At 37.3% G+C, this 22,748-nt stretch overlaps 1 protein-coding gene across 9 annotated transcripts in view; it reads left to right on the top strand.

The window, feature by feature from the left end:
- KLF8 (KLF transcription factor 8) overlaps positions 1-10,828 on the top strand; it is a 369,132-nt gene extending 358,304 nt beyond the window's left edge. For 8 of the 9 annotated variants that reach the window (XM_081223213.1, XM_081223212.1, XM_081223211.1 and 5 more), the window contains one exon: positions 5,376-10,828. In XM_081223213.1, the coding sequence (XP_081079339.1) occupies positions 5,376-5,557 (182 nt within the window). In that variant the 3' untranslated portion in view covers positions 5,558-10,828. Of the gene's footprint in view, positions 1-5,084; positions 5,231-5,375 lie in introns of those variants that run through there. The other variant, XM_081223219.1, reaches the window with a different exon arrangement.
- The last annotated feature ends 11,920 nt before the right edge of the window (positions 10,829-22,748 follow it).

Below are 22,748 nucleotides of genomic sequence, written 5' to 3'. Positions count from 1 at the left end.
TCGGTGCTTTGTGACCACCTAGAGGGGTGGGATAGGGAGGGTGGGAGGGAGGGAGATGCAAAAGGGAAGAGATATGGGAACATATGTATATGTATAACTGATTCACTTTGTTATAAAGCAGAAACTAACACATCATTGTAAAGTAATTATACTCCAATAAAGATGTTTAAAAAATTGGTGTTGTTTATATATATGATCATATCATCTGCAAATGAAGGTAACTTTTTTCTTCCTCTCTGTTTTGGGTGCCTTTCTTTTACTGAAGTGTAGTTGATTTACAATGTTGCATTAATTTCTGTTGTAGAGAAAACTGATTCAGTTATACATACGTATACATTCTTTTTTATATTCTTTTCCATTATGGTTTATCACAGGATATTGAATATAGTTCCCTGTGCTATACAGTAGGACCTTGTTTATCTACTCTATATATAATAGTTTGCATCTGCTAACACTAAACTCCCAATCCATCCCTCCCCCATGCTCCCTCCCCTTTGGCCATAAGTCTGTTCTCTAAGTCTGTTAATGTATTTCTGTTTCACAGATAGGTTCATTTGTGTCACATTTTAGATTCCACATATAAATGATATCATATGGTATTTGTCTTTCTCTTGCTTGCTTCACTTAGTATGATAATCTCCAGGTCCATCCATGTTGCTGCAAATGGCATTATTTCATTCTTTTTTATGGCTGAGTAATATTCCATTGTATATATGTACCACATCTTCTTTATCCATTCATCAGGCTATGGATATTTAGGTTGTTTCCATGTCTTGGCTATCATGGATAGTGCTGCTATGCACAGAGGGGTTGCATGTATCTTTTTGAATTTTAGTTTTGTCCAGATATATGCCAAGGAATGGGATTGCTGGATCATATGGCAACTTTACTTTTAGTTTTTTAAGGAAACTCCATACTGTTTTCCATAGTGGCTGTACCAACTTACATTCCCACCAAGAGTGTAGGAGGGTTCCCTTTTCTCCACACCCTCTCCACCATTTGTTTTTTGTAGACTTTTTAATGATGGCCATTCTGACCAGTGTGAGGTGTTACCTCATTGTAGTTTTGATTTGCATTTCTCTAATAATTAGTGATGTTGAGCATCTTGGGTGCCTTTTATTTCCCTTTTTTGTATAATGCTCTGGCTACGAGTTCCAGTACTACGTTGAAAAGAAAGGGGAAGAGTCAGCTTCCTTACCTTGTGCTGGATCTTAGGACAAAAGCTTTTAGTTTTTTGCTACTGGTTGTGATGCTAGCTGTTGTGATGTATGTCTTGTGTTGAAGGAAGTTCTTATATATCTACTTTGTTGAGCATTTTAATTATGAATGGATATTGAACTATTTCAAGTGCTTTTACTCCATCTATTAAGATGATCATGCAGATATTTTCTTAAATTTGTTAATGTGTTTTATCACGTTCATTGATTTAAGTATATTGAACCATCCTTGCATCATCCCAGGGATAAGTCCAACTTGATCATGGTGTATAATCTTTTTTTTTTTTTTTTTTTTTTTTTGCTGTACGCGGGCCTCTCAATGTTATGGCCTCTCCCGTTGCAGAGCACAGGCTCCTGACGCACAAGTTCAGTGGCCATGGCTCACAGGCCTAGCCGCTCCGCGGCACGTGGGTTTCTTTCAGACTGGGGCATAAACCTGCGTCCCGTGCATCGGCAGGCGGACTCCCAACCACTGCCCCATGAGGAAAGCCTTATAACCTTTTTTTTTTTTTTTTTTTTTTCGGTACGCGGGCCTCTCACTGTCGTGGCCTCTCCCTTTGCGGAGCACAGGCTCCGGACGTGCAGGCTCAGCGGCCATGGCTCACAGACCCAGCCGCTGCACGGCATGTGGGATCTTCCTGGACCAGGGCACGAACCCGTGTCCCCTGCATTGGCAGGCAGACTCTCAACCACTGCGCCACCAGGGAAGCCCCCTATAATCTTTGTAATGTACAGTTGAATTCAGTTTGCTAGGATTTTATTGAGGATTTTTGCATGTATATTCATCAAGGATATTGGCCTATTGTTTTCATATCTTGTGCTTTGTTTGGTTTTGTTATCAGGGTGATGTTCTTCTCATGGGATGAGTTTGGAAGTGTTCCCTCCTCTCCCATTTTTTGGAAGATTTAAGGAGAATTAGTATAAATTCTTTGAATGTTTTGTAGAATTCACTTGTGAAGACCTCTGGTCCTGGGGTTTTCTTTGTTCAGAGATTTTTGATTACTGATTCAATTTCCTTATTTTTTATTGATCTAGTCAGGCTTACTATGTTTTAATTCAGTTTTTGTAGGTTATGTTTCTAGGAATTTATCCATTTCTTATAAGTTATCTAGTTTGTTGGCATATAACTGTTTATAATTGTCCCTTATAATCCTTTTTATTTCTGGGGCATCCGTTGTAATGTGTCTTCTCTTATTTCTGATTTTATTTACTTCAATCTTCTGTTACTTTTATTCTTGATTCCTTCATCAAATCAATAAATGATTTGAGTACCTGTGTGTGTCAGACAATAGATTACACCAGTAGCCTTATATTCATTGTAATCCATCTTGCATATCATGGCTAGATCATTTCAACTTTCAGATTTGATCAAGTCACTCTCGAGTTCAAAAATGTTTAGTGTTGCACACTCCCCCCACCCCCCAACCACTGCCCTCTGGCAGTGGTGTACCAAGAGGGACAGGGCAGTGGGAGCTGTCATAGCCCGAAGGAGTATCTTATCATTGGCTTACAACTGGAACATGATGATAACAAAGAGCAAGCATTTAGTTTATTTTGTTTTAAAATTCTTTATAATCAATGCATCCCCCTTATTGCCTATATCTGAGGCAGACTACTCTCACTGCCCCCCTCTTTGGTATGTCACTACATTTCATGCTGAAATTCAAATTCTTTAGTCTGGCCTTTGCAATAGGGACCATCTCATGGAAATTCTGTAAACGTTTTTACAGAATTCAGGATGGCTGATCCCATGCCCCATGCATCAGTTATGGTACTTCCTACCAGCCCATGCCCCCAGCTGACTGGGTTGCTTTTCACCTACTGTTCTACCCATCTAAACTTACCCATGTTTCAAGCTTAATGCCTTCACACTAGCCCACAGATTATTAAGCCTTGGAACTTATATCATACTTTGTCACATGGCTAATATGTACATTTTATATTATTAATTATTTTCCCTATGTATGTTTTGTTCTTCAATATCGATGATGTACTGATGAAGGTCATGTGTTGAGTTGTGCCACATGAAGTGCATTAGCACAAACAGGAGCCTGTTCAATGATAATAAAAGGTAACAGCTTTGGCAATAGGAAAAATTGGTCTCCTTGCTGAACTCTGTAATCTGTGTATTCTAGCAATGAGCTCTTATAACCACAGGGTGTCACTGCTTTACAAGTCAAATTTTCTTCATTTGATTGTAGAGAAGATAGAAGTAGGAGAAATTCGTGAGAGATTGCAACAAAATGTATAGCAGTGTTTGGAGATGTGGAGATGGAATAGAATTATATAGACCAAACTGAAAAATCCCATTTACACACTAAACACCATCTACAGTCTCATTCTCCTTTCCACTGGTAATTTGTTGTGTAGTCTTCCAGATCTTTTCTCTTTGTTTGGGGGTTGTGTGTGTGTGTGTGAGAGGGAGAGAGAGAGAAACAGAGAGACAGACACAGAGACACAGAGGTAGAGAAGTTTAGGGAACATAAATGGGATCCTACTCTGTGTGTGTGTATGTGTGTGATGCATAGCCATTCAGTAGCATTTTCTTTTCATTTTATAACATTTCATTGGCCATCTTTTGTTCTCACTACATCCAACTCTATCTCATTCTTTTTAGCAGTTAATGCAGCAATTTCTGTGTATTGAAATGATCAGTAATTGGCATCTTTAATCCTCAAAATAGTTGCCTTGGTATTGTCCACAACTGTGAGTTAGAGTGAATTCCATTCTGTTGCCCATTGTTTGAAAGCTGCACAGTTAATTAGTAAGCACTTAGGAGGACTGATAAGTGTTGAGCAGTAAGTTGCAAAACAGCATATGCAAACCAGATTGCCACCAGAATTTAGAACAACATAAAATAAAATGTTCTGGAGTATTTATAAGGAGAAGAGAAGAAAGAGCCAAAGTAAGAAAGACCATTAAAATACCAATACATTTTGTACGGGTTGACTAAAACGTTCATTCGAGTTTTTCCGTAAGATGTTACAGAAAAACTCGAACGAACTTTTTGGCCAACCCAATACCTAAGTTATTCTCTTATTTATGATTATAAGATTATACATGCTCATCGTAGAAGATGGGAAATAGAGAAACACATTAAAAAGAAAACAATCGTTACCCTAACCCCATAACTTAACCATAGTTAATATTTATTTTTTACTCATAGCTTCTTACATTTTTATGTTTAAATTTGTATAATAAGATACAGGTACATGATTTTTAAAACATTCCAACAATACAGGAAGGTGAAAAGTAAAAAGAGAGAGTTCTCTTCTCACCTGATTCTCATCTTCTCTTCTCATTCTCATCCTCACTTTCCAGATATTCACTCACTCTTAAAAATCTCTCATAATTTACATTTAAGTGTGTTGATATTGCCTTTATTCTGAGTATATAAATATGTGTTATGTGACATATACACCATTATAGAGTTATACTGTGTTAATGTTTTTTTTATATTACTTTTCTTTTTCATATAGTTTTCTACCCAAAGCATACATATTCCATATATAACCCAGGTGCAACCTGGGGGTACAGAGTAAGCATGTAACTATTTCAAAAAGTTTGACTTGACACTTCTCCTCACCCCATTCCATGCCACTGAGTTTCTGATCTTTCACAGAAAAAGGCCTGTAGCCTTAGCTGAAGACCCATTCCAGTGAACTGCACATTCTTTCTGTGTGTATGGCTCTATTTTAGACTATTACTTTTGGGGAGCTATTAGAGGAGAAAATACAGTTACTACTGTGTGGTATAGTGGAAAATGTCAAAGATTTGGGTTTTGATCCCAGTTTTATCATTTATTGGCTGTGTTTAAAGGATAAAATGTTTCATACAACCTTGTGAGATATTTTTATCCCTCTTTAGAGATGAAAAAACAGAGATCCAGCCAGGGAGAAGTGAATTATTTAAGGTCACACAACTACTATGTACTAGAGCCAGGATTCAAGCAAAGGCCTGTTTGAGGCACAGCCTATGTGTTTTCCATTCAACCATCGTGGCTTCTCTTTGGGACTTCAGTAAAGGTGAAAGAGAACATGACTTTAAAGTGATTGCTTAATTTTTTGACGTTATAAAAGGTTATGTACTCTGTTATCTTTTCGGGATCCAAACGTCTCTTATCTGACTCCCTTTGTTTTGTCATATTCCTTTTTTTAGGAGAGAAGCCTTATAAATGCACCTGGGATGGCTGCTCCTGGAAATTTGCTCGCTCAGATGAGCTAACCCGCCATTTCCGCAAGCACACAGGCATCAAGCCTTTCCGGTGCACAGACTGCAATCGTAGCTTTTCTCGCTCTGACCACCTGTCTCTGCACCGCCGGCGCCATGACACCACGTGAGCGGCACAGACTGCACTAGAAGAGCTGCACTGGTCTCTTTCTTGTGTGTGTGTGTGTGTGTGTGTGTTCGCGTGCGCGCAGTGGGATCATGACCATCTTTTCCTCTTTGACTCAGCTTGCCTCTGGGATGGGATTGGAACAGTTCACTGAGCCAGGCTGACGAAACTGGAGGAAAAGATAGCTGATCTTCCATAGGGACTCTTTATATTCCACCTTCATTTCTCCACTGACTAGTCACCAGTTTTTTCAACCTCCGCATGGGTTGAATTCCAGTGCGGCACCCATGGTTGCCCCCCTCCTGTCCCTGTTATGAGATAGGACATTTTTCCTACAATACGAAAACAGGAATCAAATTCAAGGCTGTGAACAAACATACGCTGCTTTTTGTTCTTATTTTCCTCTTGTTTTATAGAATTCTTATCATATTTCTGAATCAGTACATCAAAGTGGTTTGTAGTGTCCTAAATTGACTTTTTTCAAGTTCCTAGACAGAAAAGAGCATAACATTGTAGTTGGCTGGTAAGATTTACAGGGATTTGGGTCCTGAGTATAGGGCACATTCTCAGTGAATAAGCTGAGTCCCATACCAAGCTCCAAGGTTTTGTAAAGCCAATTCTATTTGTTCTTACAGTTTGGTTTTCAGACAGTGCTGGTGCTTCTTGCTTCTTTAGTCCATCAAAGGGAATGAAAGGATCTTTTTGTCCTTCTCCTTTTCCTCCTCTTCTTCCTCCTCCTCCTTCAGGATTAAAGATTTTGCTGCACAATTACATTCTTTGTTTTGTTAAATTTGATTCAAAGCACACATCGACCTGCCAGTAGGGTAAAAAGTGTTCCAGGAGAGTAAGTTGGGCAGTGACAGGAACAAGTAGACCCAGGATGATCCTGAAAACAAATAGAGGAGGACTTTTTTTGGATAGGATATCAAAAGTGCTATAATCACAAGTCTCATTCAAATGGCAATCTGTTGAGACAATGTCTTGAGAGGCTACACTGTACTGTGTATTCTTCTATTTACATAAAGCAACTGTTATGCGCATATTGCATGATGAGAAATGACACACTGGGACCATGTTATACTGAGGTGAGGGGTTGGAAGAAAAAAATGTGTTAAGTCCATGGCATTATTAGCATGCATTCCTATGTTTCAAATGGAACTATAAGAGGCTTTTAGTGAAAACTGACAAACAGAAAGCAATTCGATGTTCTGCAACTGCTATGAACATCTAAGCCATTTACTTTAGCCATTATAACATGTTGCATAATATACACATTTGCTTACACAATCAGACTGTTTTATAATAGTCTCTGGGACATAAAACCCTCTGTTCCAGGCCCTGGACCTCAGATCTACCTCCAGATGGCATATTTCCTCTCCTGGGGTCAGGGAGGGGAGGTTTGCATCACTTAATTGTGGACACAGCCTCTCTCCTGGAAAAGGTTGTCTTCATATGGTACCCTTTTTCCTTGGCAGATATTCAACCAGTCTCTCTTGAATACTTCAGGTCATTACTTCCCAAGGCCACCTAGTCTGACTAAATCATAGAATTCTAGCACCAAGAAGGGATCCTATTAGCTATCTAGTCCTACCCATCATTAATATTTTACAAATGAAACAAATACGGGTCAGATTCCTTTCCCAGATGTTTCCTTGAGGCCTTACAGACCTGCACACCCATTCTCCCAGGGATCACATTATTAAACCAAATTAAAGAAATATTTACATGATTGGTTGCAGTATTTGTCCAAGTTTATATGTTAGGCTTCAGAAAACTTTAGACCACTCACAAAATCATTTACAGTTGACTAAATGGTAAGTAAGATGTGCTTGTGGTCGTTGATATATAACATTAGGAACAGTTTTTCTATTCTAACACTTTCTATAATATCTCAGGTTTGATTTACCTCATTTCAAGTTACAGTGTCTTTTCAGACCATAAACCCTCATAAATTTAAGGACTACCTGTATTTTTCAAAATGATATGTAGATTTTTACTATTTTTGCCTTGTTATTTTGATATAGGTTTTACCCTGACTTTTGGTGTGCAAGTTCCACACTGTAGACTAATTGTTAAAGCACTAGGAAATATCTAGGACCAATCTGTTAAAGGGGACATCTATGCAGGTGTAAGACAGGTTGTTAAAGGTGAATTACCATCATACATAAGTTAAGCTTATAATTGAGTAGTTGATATGGTATTTCACAGCAGAGTCTAAGGGCTTACCCATTTTCTCCAGAGTTTGGATTTGAGACTCCTTTTCCAGAGTTCATAAATGACCTGTGCCCATCAGGATCTTTTGCATTGGAGCATATGAGCTATTTATAAATAAAGACTATAAAACATAGTGTTGTACTAACTAGGATAATCAAATTAGAACTCCAAATATTGGTATCCCTGACATCTCTAAGCCTTTATTCAATTTTTTCCCTTCAAAGTAATGAGGGGCTTTGTTAATGCTTTATTAATTGTCTATGGTCAGGAAACAATTCTAATCCTATTTTTATTGCCCTCTTCCCTCCAAATAATGATAAAATCTTTACAAATTATTTCCATATTCTTTAAGAAATATATCAAAATTCATTAAGAGTATTTCATGGAGTACAGGTACTCGAATACAGTATAATACTGTACCACACCAAAAGCATGTAGAACTTTGCTAAATAGTGAGATGGAAAAGAACTGGCTTTCTTAGGTAGCATTTGGAATTAATTGAATTTGCTGTGCTCACATCAGCTAACCACCATTATGTGGACAGTTGCCTAGGGCATGGAAAATTGCCTTGATCAATAGGGTTGAATAATATCTTGGAATTTATTGCAGTGGAATTCCTCCATTTGTAGATGATTGGCAATTGAACATTACTATTGATAATTATGATTGGAAAATTCAGGAAAAACTATGAAGAATATGAACTGCTGAGTACATTAGGTGGAGTGCATTATGGGCAAGACAGAAAAGTTTGTGAGAAAAAATTCTTAAATTCTTTTTAAATAAAATTTTTATTTTAACACAGTTTTAGATTTACAGAAAAATTCTGAAGGTAGTACAGAGAGTATCCCTATATCTCAAACCCAGTTTTCCCTATTACTAACATCTTTCATTAGATGTACATTTGTTGCAATTAATGAAATAATGATACATTATTATTAATTAAAGTCCAAACTTTATTCAGATTTTCTTAGTTTTTACCTAATATCCTTTTTCTTTTCCAGCATCCTGTTCAGGATACCACATCACATTTAGTAGTCATATCTCCTTAGGCTTCTCTTGGTTGTGACAATTTCTCAGACTTTCCTTGTTTCCTATGACCTTGGCAGTTTCGAGGGGTCCCTCAATTAATATCTGTCTGATGTTTTTCTCATGATTAAACTGAGCTTATGGGTTTGGGGGAGGAAGACCACAGAGGTGAACTGCCATTTTCATCACATCATATTAACATGACTTATACCCTTGATGTTAATCTTGATCACCTGGCTGAGATAGTGTTTGTCAGCTTTCTCCTCTATATTCCACCCCACCTTCCATACTGTACTCTTTGGAAGGAAATCACTATGTGCAGCCCACACTTAAGGAGTGGTTAGCTATGCACTACATGCCTGAGGGTGAGTATCTACATAAATTATTTGGAATTCTGCGTGGTAGAGTTGTCTTTTCTCCCTCATTTATTTATTTATGCAATAATTTTCTTGTATCAGTATGGACTCATGGATATTTATTTTGTAGTTTGGGTTATAGTCCAATGCAACTTATTTTGTTACTCAGATTGTTCCAGCTTTTGTCATTGGGCACTCTTTTGGGTTGGTTTCCATGTTCTTTTGACATACCCCCATCTTTTTTTTAGCACACCTTTATTTTCCAGCACTACAAGATGCTGCAAACTCATCTTGTATATTTTTTTTTGCCGAATCCTGTAATCAACCATTTCTTTAAGGAGTCCTGGTTTCTTTTAATGGAGAATTGTATTAGAAACGAAGATCTGGGCATTAGGTATGCTTGTTGCTTCTTGTATTTTTGCTTCTAGGTCATCTCAATTGACAGAGCAAGGAAATATATGTGTGTACACTAACCCATGTATATCTATACATAGATATCTACAAATATTTCTGTATGTAATCATCCGTATCTTTATTAAGCTAAACATGAGTTTATACTGATGTCTCCTACTCCAATCCCTTACCACATGGATCATCTTATCCTAGCCTTTTGCCTTTGTTCACTCTAACCTTCCACTCCAAAAGTGAGAAACCTGGCTCCCACACGTTGCCATCTACTTACTTAATTGTTCAGTTCCAGAGTACCTGTATAGTGGTATCTGAATTGTTAGCCTTTACACCTGTGGGAACACCTAGAGCACAGTACTTATGTACATGATAGTAACAGTTTTAGAACTCTAACAGCTCTTTGAAACAAAGTGATCTGCAAAATTCAGGAGTTAGAGATTTCTATGACCTGAGTTCCAGGAACTTGGGGTGTATCCTACCCTCAAAAGGTTTTCCGAAGATCAAAACCATTGGGAATTGATCTAATCATTAATAAGCCAAGGGAAATTATTGATCCTCCCTAGTGTGTTAATACCTATATAGAAATAGGTACACTGAAGAAAGTAGGTGTGCCCAATTTAAAGAAACACTTAGCACTGTCTTTTCTCACTGGTAAATATGGCTCTCTGACAATAGAGGTGCTACCCTAAGTTACCTCTCTTCCATATTTTCCCATCTCTCACTTTATTGACCTTAGGCAAGTCACATAGCCTCTCTGTGCCTCAGTTAACCCATCTGTAAAATGGGGATCCAAATACCTACCTCACAGGATTGTTGTGAGGATTCTCAATAATGGATGTTGGCAAAACTGACAAGTGATCCTTAAATGAACAACAAAATATTATGATTACCATTATGATGATAATTATAGTACTCTATATTTACCCTAGAAAAAGGAGAGGATTAGGTTTCCTGGATGATAAAGAGCTAAATTTGAGTAAGTAACAAGGATAATTGAAGAGTGGTCACTGGAAGTAATATTATCTCTTCCTCTCACTTTCCCTACATTCTCTTCATTGCTAGCTATAAGATTCTCATCTGTTTCTATACTCAAAGCATATTAGCGTCTAAAGGAATAAGTAGGCAAAATCCATTGCTGTAAAAGCAGTATTCTTCCCCTTTCCTCACTCTACCTGGACCACATTACATGTCCCCCTGTCAGAAGCACAGAGGCAATCTCCCACAGCCCTTCAAACTTTGGCCAGTCCAGCTTCATCAGTTACATTTTGTCTTTCCACACTTATTATATTCTGAACAGTATAGGTTGAAGGGAAGTGGGGTGGGGTGGTTGGGGTGGGAGTGGGATGGAAGAGAATAGAACTTATACTAGTGACAGGATATTTCTTTGATTCTCAAATACTGGTTTTACCTCCCATTTCTTTTTCTGGTGGTGGGTTGGGAACAGGGGGAGAGACACTATTTTGTTTATTAAGAAACTCTCCTTCCTTTCCAGTAGATGTTTCCCAGGATCAGTATAAGTAGTTGTTTTGGACATTATAACTATGTTGTATGCAGTGCTGTTTTCATTGTATTTCTGAATAAAAAGAGGAAGAGAATCCCTAGTGCTGTCCATCCTTGTTTTTTGACAGGCGGACACAGCAGGAAAACAGTGCCAGAAACTGACTGTTCATTTTTGTGTTGGGGAAAGGAGCCTGCAGTGAAATGATTGTTTTTTGTCATTGTTTGTTTAAAGAAGTTATAGAACAGTATATTAAGCTTTAGTATTTATAACTCATGTTTCTGCCTTGTTATTTCAGTACTTTAGAACAGCACCCTGTTTTTTCTCTATTTTATACTAGTTCTTGCTCCAGCGACATGGCTGTGAGACTAAGACTGTGAGCAATCTCTGATATTCAAGCCTGTTAGGTCCCTGGAGATACTCAAAAACTGCCTCAGTTAGCATGGTCACTTAGAGACTACTATGTTCTCGCTCAATGGGACTTTTCCTCTGTGGCATCCAGGCAGGGTGTATGTTTGGGAACTAAGCAATCTTGTTACGTTCGATTATTGTACTTTTATTAATAAAAAATATTTTAAACTTCAGAATCCACGGCTGTTATCTCGAATTTGTCTTCATTTACGTTTCCACAGTATTGCATGGCACCAGTAAATCATTCTCGTTTCCTTTCCCTTAACTGGGTAAAATTTTGGTGAAACTACTTTATACTAGCATGGGGCAAGAAAGGAAGCTGGGCTGTCTTAAACACAATAATTTCTCTAAGTACATGAGGCCCTCCCCATTCTTGGAAATCTACTCAGCATGTCCCTGAATGGGACTGCATGGAGACCGTGCTCCTTTTACATATTTCTTACAGAGAATCAACCTGTATGATACAGGCTCAGCTGGTAAGGTTTCCCTGCCCATCCCTGTTCCCTTCACCATCTTGTTTGTTTTTTTTCCTGAGAAGGAATTCAAGAGAGTAGGGTATTGGGACAGCTTTAAACTTCAAAGCTACCTCAGTACAAATACCACCCCTGGGTGGGGATCTGGGAAGCTGATTCTGCTTTGGGAAACTTCATCTCTCAGAGAGATGCTGGGGAGAAAGGTAAAAGGGAGGAAATCCTGTGAGAGATTAAGACCAAGAGCTAGAAGAACAGATTGAAGAGTAACTGCTCTTGGAGCTGACAGAAAGGGATTATTACTACAAATTATAAAAAACAAGGAATCTCAAGCTTTATAAGTTTCTCCAAATTTTTTTTTACTCATTTATTTATTCTGAGAGTCATTGTCATCTCTTTGGGTTAAAAGCATCATCAACTCGATGCTACAAATACACTGACTGAAAAACTACCAATAATCCAGGCTTTTTGCTGGTTGTTATGGACATAAATAAAACACACATGCTCTCAAGAAATTCACTCCTTAAGAGGGGATACCAGCATGAAAAAAAAAACACAGTAATGTCTTAAGTCTCATAATAGATATATGTTCCATATTACTGAAAATTAAAAACATTTAAACAGTAAAAGATAACATAAAAAGTTAAGGCAGCCACATATAACACAAGATTTATGTCAAGCACATAAAAAAATCATACAAATAATTTAAAAATGCAACATGAATAAAAAATTAACAATTCACAGATGGATTTTATATAGCCAATGAACCTATAAAAAATGTTCGACCTCACTACTAATCATGGAAATTCAATTCAAAAAGAACAAAATAATGTCATTTGCAGCAATATGAATGGACCTAGAGATTGTCATGCTGAGTGAAGTAAGTTAGAGAAAAACAAATATGATATCGCTTACATGTGGAATCTAAAAAAAATGGTACAAATGAACTTATTCATAAACAGTCACATATGTAGAAAACAAACTTATGGTTACCAGGGGGGAAAGGGGGTGAGGGATAAATTGGGAGATTGGGATTGACATATATACACACTACTATATATAAAATAGATAACAAATAAGGACCTACTGTATAGCACAGGGGACACTTCTCAATACTCTGTAATGACCTATATGGGAAAATAATCTTACAAAGGGTGTATATATGTATATGTATAACTGATTCACTTAGCTGTACAGCAGAAACTAACACAATATTTTAAATACACTATACTCCAATAAAAATTTAAAAATAAATAATAAAAAGTAAAATGAGAACAATTTTCCACTCATTTGACTGGAAAATATTTACAAGTTTCATAAGAACAAGTGTTGGCAAAATATATGGAAATGTGTAATTATTATACACCACTGGCTGAAGATAAAAAATGGTAGTCATACTGGAGGAAACTTTTTCTTTGTTTATTATTACAAAAAAGACCAAATACTCTATGTCCCAGAAATTTCACTTTTGAGTGTCTAAAGAGAGGTTGGTGCATATACAATAAAGATGTTTATTTCAGCATTGATTATAATCATGAAAAATTATAAATAACATAAACATCTATCAAAAGGGGAATGACAGTAAACTATGATATAAGTTATACTGTGGAACATAATGCAGCAGTCAATGGGAATGGGGTAGATCCATATTAACCTGTATGGAAAGATCTTCAAATCGTATTGTTTTGGAAGGATCCACACCAACCAGATTACAGTGCCTTTGTATTAAGAGAAATGAAGAACCTCAGCTTGAGGGTTTAAAATAAATCTGTAAGAATTCAAGAGGGAAACATCTTGTAGGGCTGTCAGAGAATATGGTCAAAGGAACAGTGAACACAAAGGCACTTCTCTTCTGAAATATGTTATAAAAAATACACAGGAGTTACTTGGGACAGTTAATATGTATATTCATATTTGAACACCTACAATTACATTACCCTGATTCATTTATCAGATTAGCTACAGTCACTGGGCAGAGAGTGAGTGGGGATAGAAGAGAATGGGACCAGGTACATTTTTAGAAGAATGAGTAGGTCAGCAAGGGTTAAGGTGCATATCCTGGTGAAACCACAGCAAGTAACTATTGCATCTTGGACAAGGGATCATAAGAAGCCAGAATAGCTAAGAATGAGAGACCCAGAATACAGGCTTTTTGCACTTTTCAAGAGGTGAGGGGTGAAATGAGAACTGACCTGAAGGTTTGACTCCTCATGCAGACTATCTGGATCTGTTGCTATAATCTTATTTGCAGATGGGATATTTTCCCTCAACATTTTCTTCAAATTATATTTTCTTTTCCCTTCCCCCAGCTATATTCAGATAAAATTGGCAAATAATATTGTGTAAGTTTAAGGTATACAATGTGATGGTTTGATACACATATATTGTGAAATTTTTACCACAATAACGTTACTTAACATGTCATTCACCTAACATAATTACCGTTTTGTTGTTGTTATAGTGAGAATATTAAAGTCCTACTCTCATAGAAACTCTCAAGTATACAATACAGTATTGTTAACTATACTCACCATGCTATTTATTAGGTCCCCAGAATCTGTTCATCTTATAACTAAAAGTTTATAATCTTAAACCAACATCTTTGTATTTTGCTCATGACTCAGGCCTTGGCAAACACAATTCTACTCTCTGTTTCTATGTGTTTAATGTTTTTAGATTTCACGTATAAGTAAGAATATAGAATATGTGTCTTTGACTTATTTCACTTAACAATATGGCCAAAAGGTCCAACCATGTTGTTGCAAATGACAGGATTTCCTTCTTGTTGATGGCTGAATAATATTCAACCATATATATGTGTGTGTGTGTGTGTGTATATATATATATATATATATATATATATATATATATATATAACATTTTTATTATCCATTCATCTGTTGAAGGAAACTTAGGTTATTTCTATGTCTTGGCTATTGTGAATAATGCTGAATTGAATATGGAAAAACACATACCTCTTCAAGAGAGTGAATTCACCTCTTTCAGAAGTGGGATTTCTTCTACAGATTCAATGCAATCCCTATCAAATTACCAGTGGCATTTCTTACAGAACTAGAATAAAAAAATCTTAAAATTTGTATGGAGACACAAAAGGCCCTGAATAGCCAAAGCAGTCTTGAGGGAGAAAAACAGAGCTGGAGGAATGGACTCCCTGATTCAGACTAGACTACAAAGCTACAGTAATCAAGACAATATGGTACTGGAAAAAAAAACAGAAATATAGATCAATGGAACAAGATAGAAAGCCCAGAGATAAACCAACACACCCATAGTCAACTAATCTTGACAAAGGAGGCAAGGATATACAATGGAGAAAAGAGAGCCTCTTCAGTAAGTGGTGCTGGGAAAACTAGACGGCTACATGTAAAAGAATGAAATGAGAACACTCCCTAACACCATATACAAAAATGAACTCAAAATGGATTAAAGACCTAAATGTAAGACCAGACACCATAAAATTCTTAGAGGAAAACATAGGAAGAACACTCTTTGACATAAATTACAGCAAGATCTTTTTTGATCCACCTCCTAGAGTAATGGAAATAAAAACAAAAATAAACAAATGGGACCTAATGAAACTTAAAAGCTTTTGCAAGGCAAAAGAATCCACAAACAAGATGAAAAGGCAACCCTCAGAAAGGGAAAAAAGAATATTTGCTAATGAATCAACAGACAAAGGATTAATCTCCAAAATATATAAACAGCTCATGCAGCTCAATATTAAAAAAATAACAACCTAATCAAAAAATGGGCAGAAGACCTAAATAAACATTTCTCCAAAGAGGACATACAGATGACTGAGAAGCACATGAAAAGCTGCTCAAGGTCACTAATTATTAGAGAAATGCAAATCAAAACTACAGTGGTGTATCACCTCACACCAGTTAGAATGGGCATCATCAGAAAATTTACAAATAACAAATTCTGGAGAGGGTGTGGAAAAAAGGGAATGCTCTTGCACTGTTGGTGGGAATGTAAATTGTTACAGCCAGTATGGAGAACAGTATGGAGGTTCCTTCAAAAACTAAAAATAGAATTACCATATGACCCAGCAATTCCACTACTGGGCATATACCCAGAAAAAAACATAATTCAAAAAGACATATGCACTGCAATGTTCATTGCAGCACTATTTTAAATAGGCAGGTCATGGAAGCAACCTAAATGCCCATCGAAAGACAAATGGATTAAGAAGATATGGTACATATATATAATGGAATATTACTCAACCATAAAAAAGGAATGAAATTGGGTCATTTGTAGAGACATGGATTAATCTAGAGACTGTCATACAGAGTGAAGTATGTCAGAAAGAGAAAAACAAATATCATAAATTAACACATATATGTAGAACCTAGAAAAATGGTACAGATGAACTGGTTTGCAGGGCAGAAATTGAGACACAGATGTAAAGAACAAACGTATGGACCCCAAGGGGGGAAAGTAGTGGTGGTAGGGGGTGGTGTGATGAATTGGGAGAATGGAATTTACATATATATATATATATATATATATATATATACTAATATGTATAAAACTGATAACTAAAAAGAACATGCAGTATAAAAAAATTAATTAAATAAAATTCAAAAAAAAGAAGTTGGATTGCTGGATCATATGGTAATTCTATTTTAAATTTTAAAGAAAACTCCATATTATTTTCCAGGAGGATTTACCAATTTACATTCCCATCAACAGTGTACCATGGTTATGTTTTATCCACATCCACACCAGCATTTGTTATTTCTTGACTTCTTGATAATAGCCACTCTAAGAGGTGAGAAGTGATCATGGTTAGATTTGCATTTCCCAGATGATTAGTGATGTTGAGCACATTTTTACATACTTGTTGGCCACTTGTATGTTTCTTTGGGAAAATGTCTACTCAAGCCCTCTGCCAACCTTTAACTGGATTTTTGTTTGTTTTTGCTTTTCACATTGTAGGATTATTTTTTCTGTTTCTGTGAAAAATGACATTGGAATTTTGATAAGGATTACATAGATTCTACAGATGGCTTCAGGTGATACAGACAGTTTAACAATATTAATTATTCTGATCCATGTACACAGAATAACTTTCTATACATTTGTGTTTTCTTCAATGTATTTCATCAAAATCTTGTAATTGTTATTGTACAGATCTTTCACTCCCTTTGTTAAATTTATTCCCAAGTATTTTATTATTTTCAGTGCTATTGTAAATAGATGTTTAACTTTCTTTTTCAGCTATTTCACTGTTAATGTATAGAAACACAATTAATTTCTGCATGTTGATTTCATATACTGCAACTGTATTGAATTCATTGATTAGTTCCAACAGTTTTTTGTTACATCTTAAGAATATTCTATATATCATATCATCTTCAACAATTTTACTTCTTCCTTTCCAATTTAGATAATTACTATTTATTTATCTTGACTGATTTGTTCTAGCTAGGATTTCCTGTAATATGTTGAATAAAAGCAGGTATAGTGAGCACCCTTGTCTTGTTTCTCATCATAGAGGAAACATTTCAACATTTCACTGTTGAGTATACTGTTATCTGTGGCTTTGTCAGATATGGCCTTTATGATTTTGAGGTATATTCTTTCTATACGCAATTTGTTGAGGAATTTATCACGAAAGGATCTTGTACTTTGTCAAATTCTTTTTCTGCACTCATTGAGATGACCATGTTTTTGTCTTTCATTTTATTAATATGGTGTATCATATCTGTTGATTTTTGTATATTGAACAAATCATTGCATCTCAGATATAAAGCACACTTTTTCATAATGTAAGATCCTTATAATAAGGTATTGAATTTTCTTTGCCAGGATTTCGTTGATAATTTTGCATGTAATTTAACCAGAGATATTGTTTTCTTGTAATATCCTTATATGACCATGGTATCATTGTAGTGCTGGGCTTGTAAAATGAGTTTGAGAGTGTTCCTTCCTCTTCTATTTTTTGGAAGAGTTTGAAAAGGGTTGACATTAATTCTTATTTAGGTGATTGGTAAAATTTACCCATGAAGCCATCTGGTCCTGGGCTTTCCTTTGTTGGGAAGATTTTGATTACTGATTCAATATCCTTAACTTGTTATTGCTGTGTTTAGATTTTCTACTTCTTCATGATTCACAATTGGTAGGTCGTATGTTTCTCAGGATTTATCCATTTATTCTAATTTGTCCAATTTGTTGGCATATAATTGTTCATAGTGGTCTCATTATCCTTTTATTTATATTTTTAGTATGCTCAAAAATTTTATTTCCTTTATTCTTTCCTAGCTTTCTATCTTTATTCCCTTTGTTCTTTCCATCCTTCCTTTCCTTCCTTCTTTTGTTCCATTCTTCCTTCCTTTCTATAATTTTTTCTTTCCTTCCTTCTTTTTATTTATTGACATATAATTGGCATACAGAACTGTATAAGTTTAAGACATACAGCATAATGCAGTTGACTTAAATGTATTGTGAAATTATTTCCAAAAAAATAATTAAATCCATTATCATATATAGATAGAAAAAAAGAAAAAAGGTTTTTTTCTTATAATGAGACCTCTTAGGATCAACACCCTTAAAGTTTTTCAAATATACCACGCAGAACTATTACGTACAGTCATCATGTTGTACATTGTATCCCTAGTATTATCTTATAAGTGGATATTTGTTTGTTTTGACTGCCTTCATCCAATTCCCCCACACCTTAGGCCCCAACTCTGGTAAACTGGTAACCACAAATCTGATCTCTTTTTCTGTGAGTTTGGTTTCTCATTCCAGGGGAATTCCCTGATGTACAGTGTTTAAGACTCCATGCTTTCACTGACAAGGGCATGGGTTCAATACCTGGTTGGGAAACTAAACTCCCACAAGCTGTGCCAAGCGGCCAAAAATAAAATAAATAGCGTTAAAAAAAGATTCCATATATAAGTGCGATAATAGGGTATTTGTCTTTCTCTGTCTGACTTATTTCATTTAACATAATGCCCTCGAGTTCCATCTATGTTATTGCAAATGGCAGAATTTCCCTCTTTTATTTAAGTAAAGTTGATTTACAATATTATATTAGTATCAAGTGTACAACAGAGAAGAATTTCCTTTATAATAGCATTCTGTTATAATTGAAAAAATGCTCAACAATGCTAATTACTATAGAAATGCAAATCAAAACAAAGAGATATCACCTCACAACTGTCAGAATGACTATCATCAAAAAGCCTACAAATAACAAATATTGGGAGGACTTCCGGGGAAGATGGTGGAAGAGTAAGATGTGGAGATCACCTTCCTCCCCACAGATACACCTGAAATACAGCTACACGTGGAATAACTCATACAAAACACCTACTGAACGCTGGCAGAAGACCCCAGACTTCCCAAAAGGCAAGAAACTCCCCACGTACCTGGGTAGGGCAAAGTGGAGAGATTCCCGCACAGAGGATCGGTGCCGACCGGCACTCACCAGCCCGAGAGGCTTGTCTGCTCGCCCACAGGGGCGGGCACTGCTGGATGCTGAGGTTCGGGCATCGGTCAGAGCACAGGGAGAGGAATGGGGCTGGTGGCGAGAACTCAGCCTGAAGGGGGATAATGCGCCACAGCTAGCCGGGAGGGAGTCTGGGAAAACTCTGGAGCTGCCGAAGAGGCAAGAGACTTTTTCTTCCCTCTTGGTTTCCTGGTGCACGAGGAGAGGGGATTAAGAGTGCTGCTTAAAGGAGCTCCACAGACGGGCGCGAGTCGCGACTGAAAGCGCGGAGCCCAGAGACAGGCGTGGGACGCTGGGGCTGCTGCTGCCGCAGCCAAGAGGCCTGTGTGTGAGCGCAGGTCACTGTCCACGCCGCCCTTCCGGGAGCCTGTGCAGCCCGCCACTGCCGGGGTCCCGGGATCCAGGGATGGCTTCCCTGGGAGAATGCACGGCACGCCTCGGGCTGGTGCAAAGTCACGCCGGCCTCTGCTGCTGCAGGCTTGCCCCGCACTCTGTGCCACTCCCTCACCCCCCCCGGCCTGAGTGAGCCAGAGTCCCCGAAGTGGCTGCTCCTTTAACCCTGTCCTGTCTGAGCGAACAACAGACGCCCTCCAGCGACCTACACACAGAGGAGGTGCCAAATCCAAAGCTGAGACCCGGGAGCTGTGAGAATAAACAAGAGAAAGGGAAATCTCTCACAGCAGCCTCAGAAGCAGTGGATTAAAGCTCCACAATCAACTAGATGTACCCTGCATCTGTGGAATACATGAATAGACAACAAATCATCCCAAATTGAGAAGCCAGGAGTCAGTGCTGTGCCTCTGAGGTGGGAGAGCCAACTTCAGGACACTGGTCCACAAGAGACCTCCCAGCTCCACATAATATCAAATGGCGAAAATCTTCCAGAGATCTCCATCTCAACACCAGCACCCAGCTTCACTCAACGACCAGCAAGCTACAGTGCTGGACACCCTATGACAAACAACTAGCAAGAAAGGAACACAATGCCACCCATTAGCACAGAGGATGCCTAAAATCAAAAAGTCCACCGACACCCTAAAACACACCACCAGACGTGGAATTGCCCACCAGAAAGACGAGATCCAGCCTCATCCACCAGAACACGGGTACTAGTCCCCTCCACCAGGAAGCCTACACAAACCACTAAACCAAACTTAGCCACTGGGGACAGACACCAAAAACAATGGGAACTACGAACCTGCAGCCTGCAAAAAGGAGACCTCAAACACAGTAACATAAGCAAAATGAGAAGACAGAAAAACACACAGCAGGAGAAGGAGCAAGATAAAAACCCACCAGATCTAACAAATGAAGACGTAATAGGCAGTCTACCTGAAAAAGAATTCAGAATAATGATAGTAAAGATGATCCAAGATTCTATTTCCAAGATCCAAAATCTTGGAAATACAATAGACAAAACGCAAGAAACAGTTAAAAAGGACCTAGAAGAACTAAAGATGAATCAATCATCAATTAAAAACACAATAAATGAAATGAAAAATACTCTAGATGGGATCAATAGCAGAATAACTGAGGCAGAAGAACGGATAAGTGAGGTAGAAGATAAAATAATGGAAATAACTGATGCAGAGCAAAATAAAGAAAAAAGAATGAAAAGAACAGAGGACAGTCTCAGAGACCTCTGGGACAACATTAAAGGCACCAACATTCGAATTATAGGGGTTCCAGAAGAAGAAGAGAAAAAGAAAGGGACTGAGAAAATATTTGAAGAGATTATAGTTGAAAACTTCCCTAATATGGGAAACGAAATAGTTAATCAAGTCCAGGAGCACAGAGAGTCCCATACAGAATAAATCCAAGGAGAAATACGCCAAGACACATATTAATCAAACTGTCAAAAATTAAACACAAAGAAATCATATTAAAAGCAGCAAGGGAAAAACAACAAATAACACACAAGGGAATCCCCACCAGGATAACAGCTGATCTCTCAGCAGAAACTCTACAAGCCAGAAGGGAGTGGCAGGACATACTTAAAGTGATAAAGGAGAAAAACCTGCAACCAAGATTACTCTACCCAGCAAGGATCTCATTCAGATTTGATGGAGAAATTAAAACGTTTACAGACAAGCAAAAGCTGAGAGAGTTCAGCACCACCAAACCAGCTTTACAACAAATGCTAAAGGAACTTCTCTAGGCAAGAAACAGAACAGAAGGAAAAGACCTACAATAATGAACCCAAAACAATTAAGAAAATGGGAATAGGAACATACATATCGATAATTACCTTAAATGTAAATGGACTAAATGCTCCCACCAAAAGACACAGAGTGGCTGAATGGATACAAAAACAAGACCCATATATATGCTGTCTACAAGAGACCCACTTCAGACCTAGAGACACATACAGACTGAAAGTAAGGGGATGGAAAAAGATATTCCATGCAAATGGAAACCAAAAGAAAGCTGGAGTAGCAATTCTCATATCAGACAAAATAGACTTTCAAATAAAGACTACTAGAAGAGACGAAGGAAACTACATAATGATCAAGGGATCGATCCAAGAAGAAGATATAACAATTGTAAATATTTATGCACCCAACATAGGAGCACCTCAATACATAAAGCAAATACTAACAGCCATAAAATGGGAAATCGACAGTAACACAGTCATAGTAGGGGACTTTAACACCCCACTTTCACCAATGGACAGATCATCCAAAATGAAAATAAATAAGGAAACACAAGCTTTAAATGATACATTAAACAAGATGGACTTAATTGATATTTATAGGACATTCCATCCAAAAACAACAGGATACACATTTTTCTCAAGTGCTCATGGAACATTCTCCAGGATAGATCATATCCTGGGTCACAAATCAAGCCTTGGTAAATTTAAGAAAATTGAAATTGTTTCAAGTATCTTTTCTGACCACAATATTATGAGACTAGATATCAATTACAGGAAAAGAGCTGTAAAAAATACAAACACATAGAGGCTAAACAATACACTACTCAATAACGAAGTGATCACTGAAGAAATCAAAGAGGAAATTTAAAAATACCTAGAAACAAATGACAATGGAGACATGACAAACCAAAACCTATGGGATGCAGCAAAAGCAGTTCTAAGAGGGAAGTTTAGAGCAATACAATCCTACCTGAAGAAACAGGAAACATCTCGAATAAACTACCTAACCTTGCACCTAAAGCAATTAGAGAAAGAAGAACAAAAACATCCCAAAGTTAGCAGAAGGAAAGAAATCATAAAGATCAGATCAGAAATAAATGAAAAAGAAATGAAGGAAACAATAGCAAAGATCAATGAAACTAAAAGCTGGGACCCGGAGGAAGATGGCGGAAGA

Source organism: Mesoplodon bidens (assembly GCF_964165515.1).
Source record: "Mesoplodon bidens genome assembly, chromosome: X".
In the NCBI taxonomy this organism is placed as follows: Eukaryota; Metazoa; Chordata; class Mammalia; order Artiodactyla; family Ziphiidae; genus Mesoplodon; species Mesoplodon bidens.
Note: the sequence above shows the minus strand (reverse complement) of the source record. Positions and strands in the feature narration are given on the sequence as shown.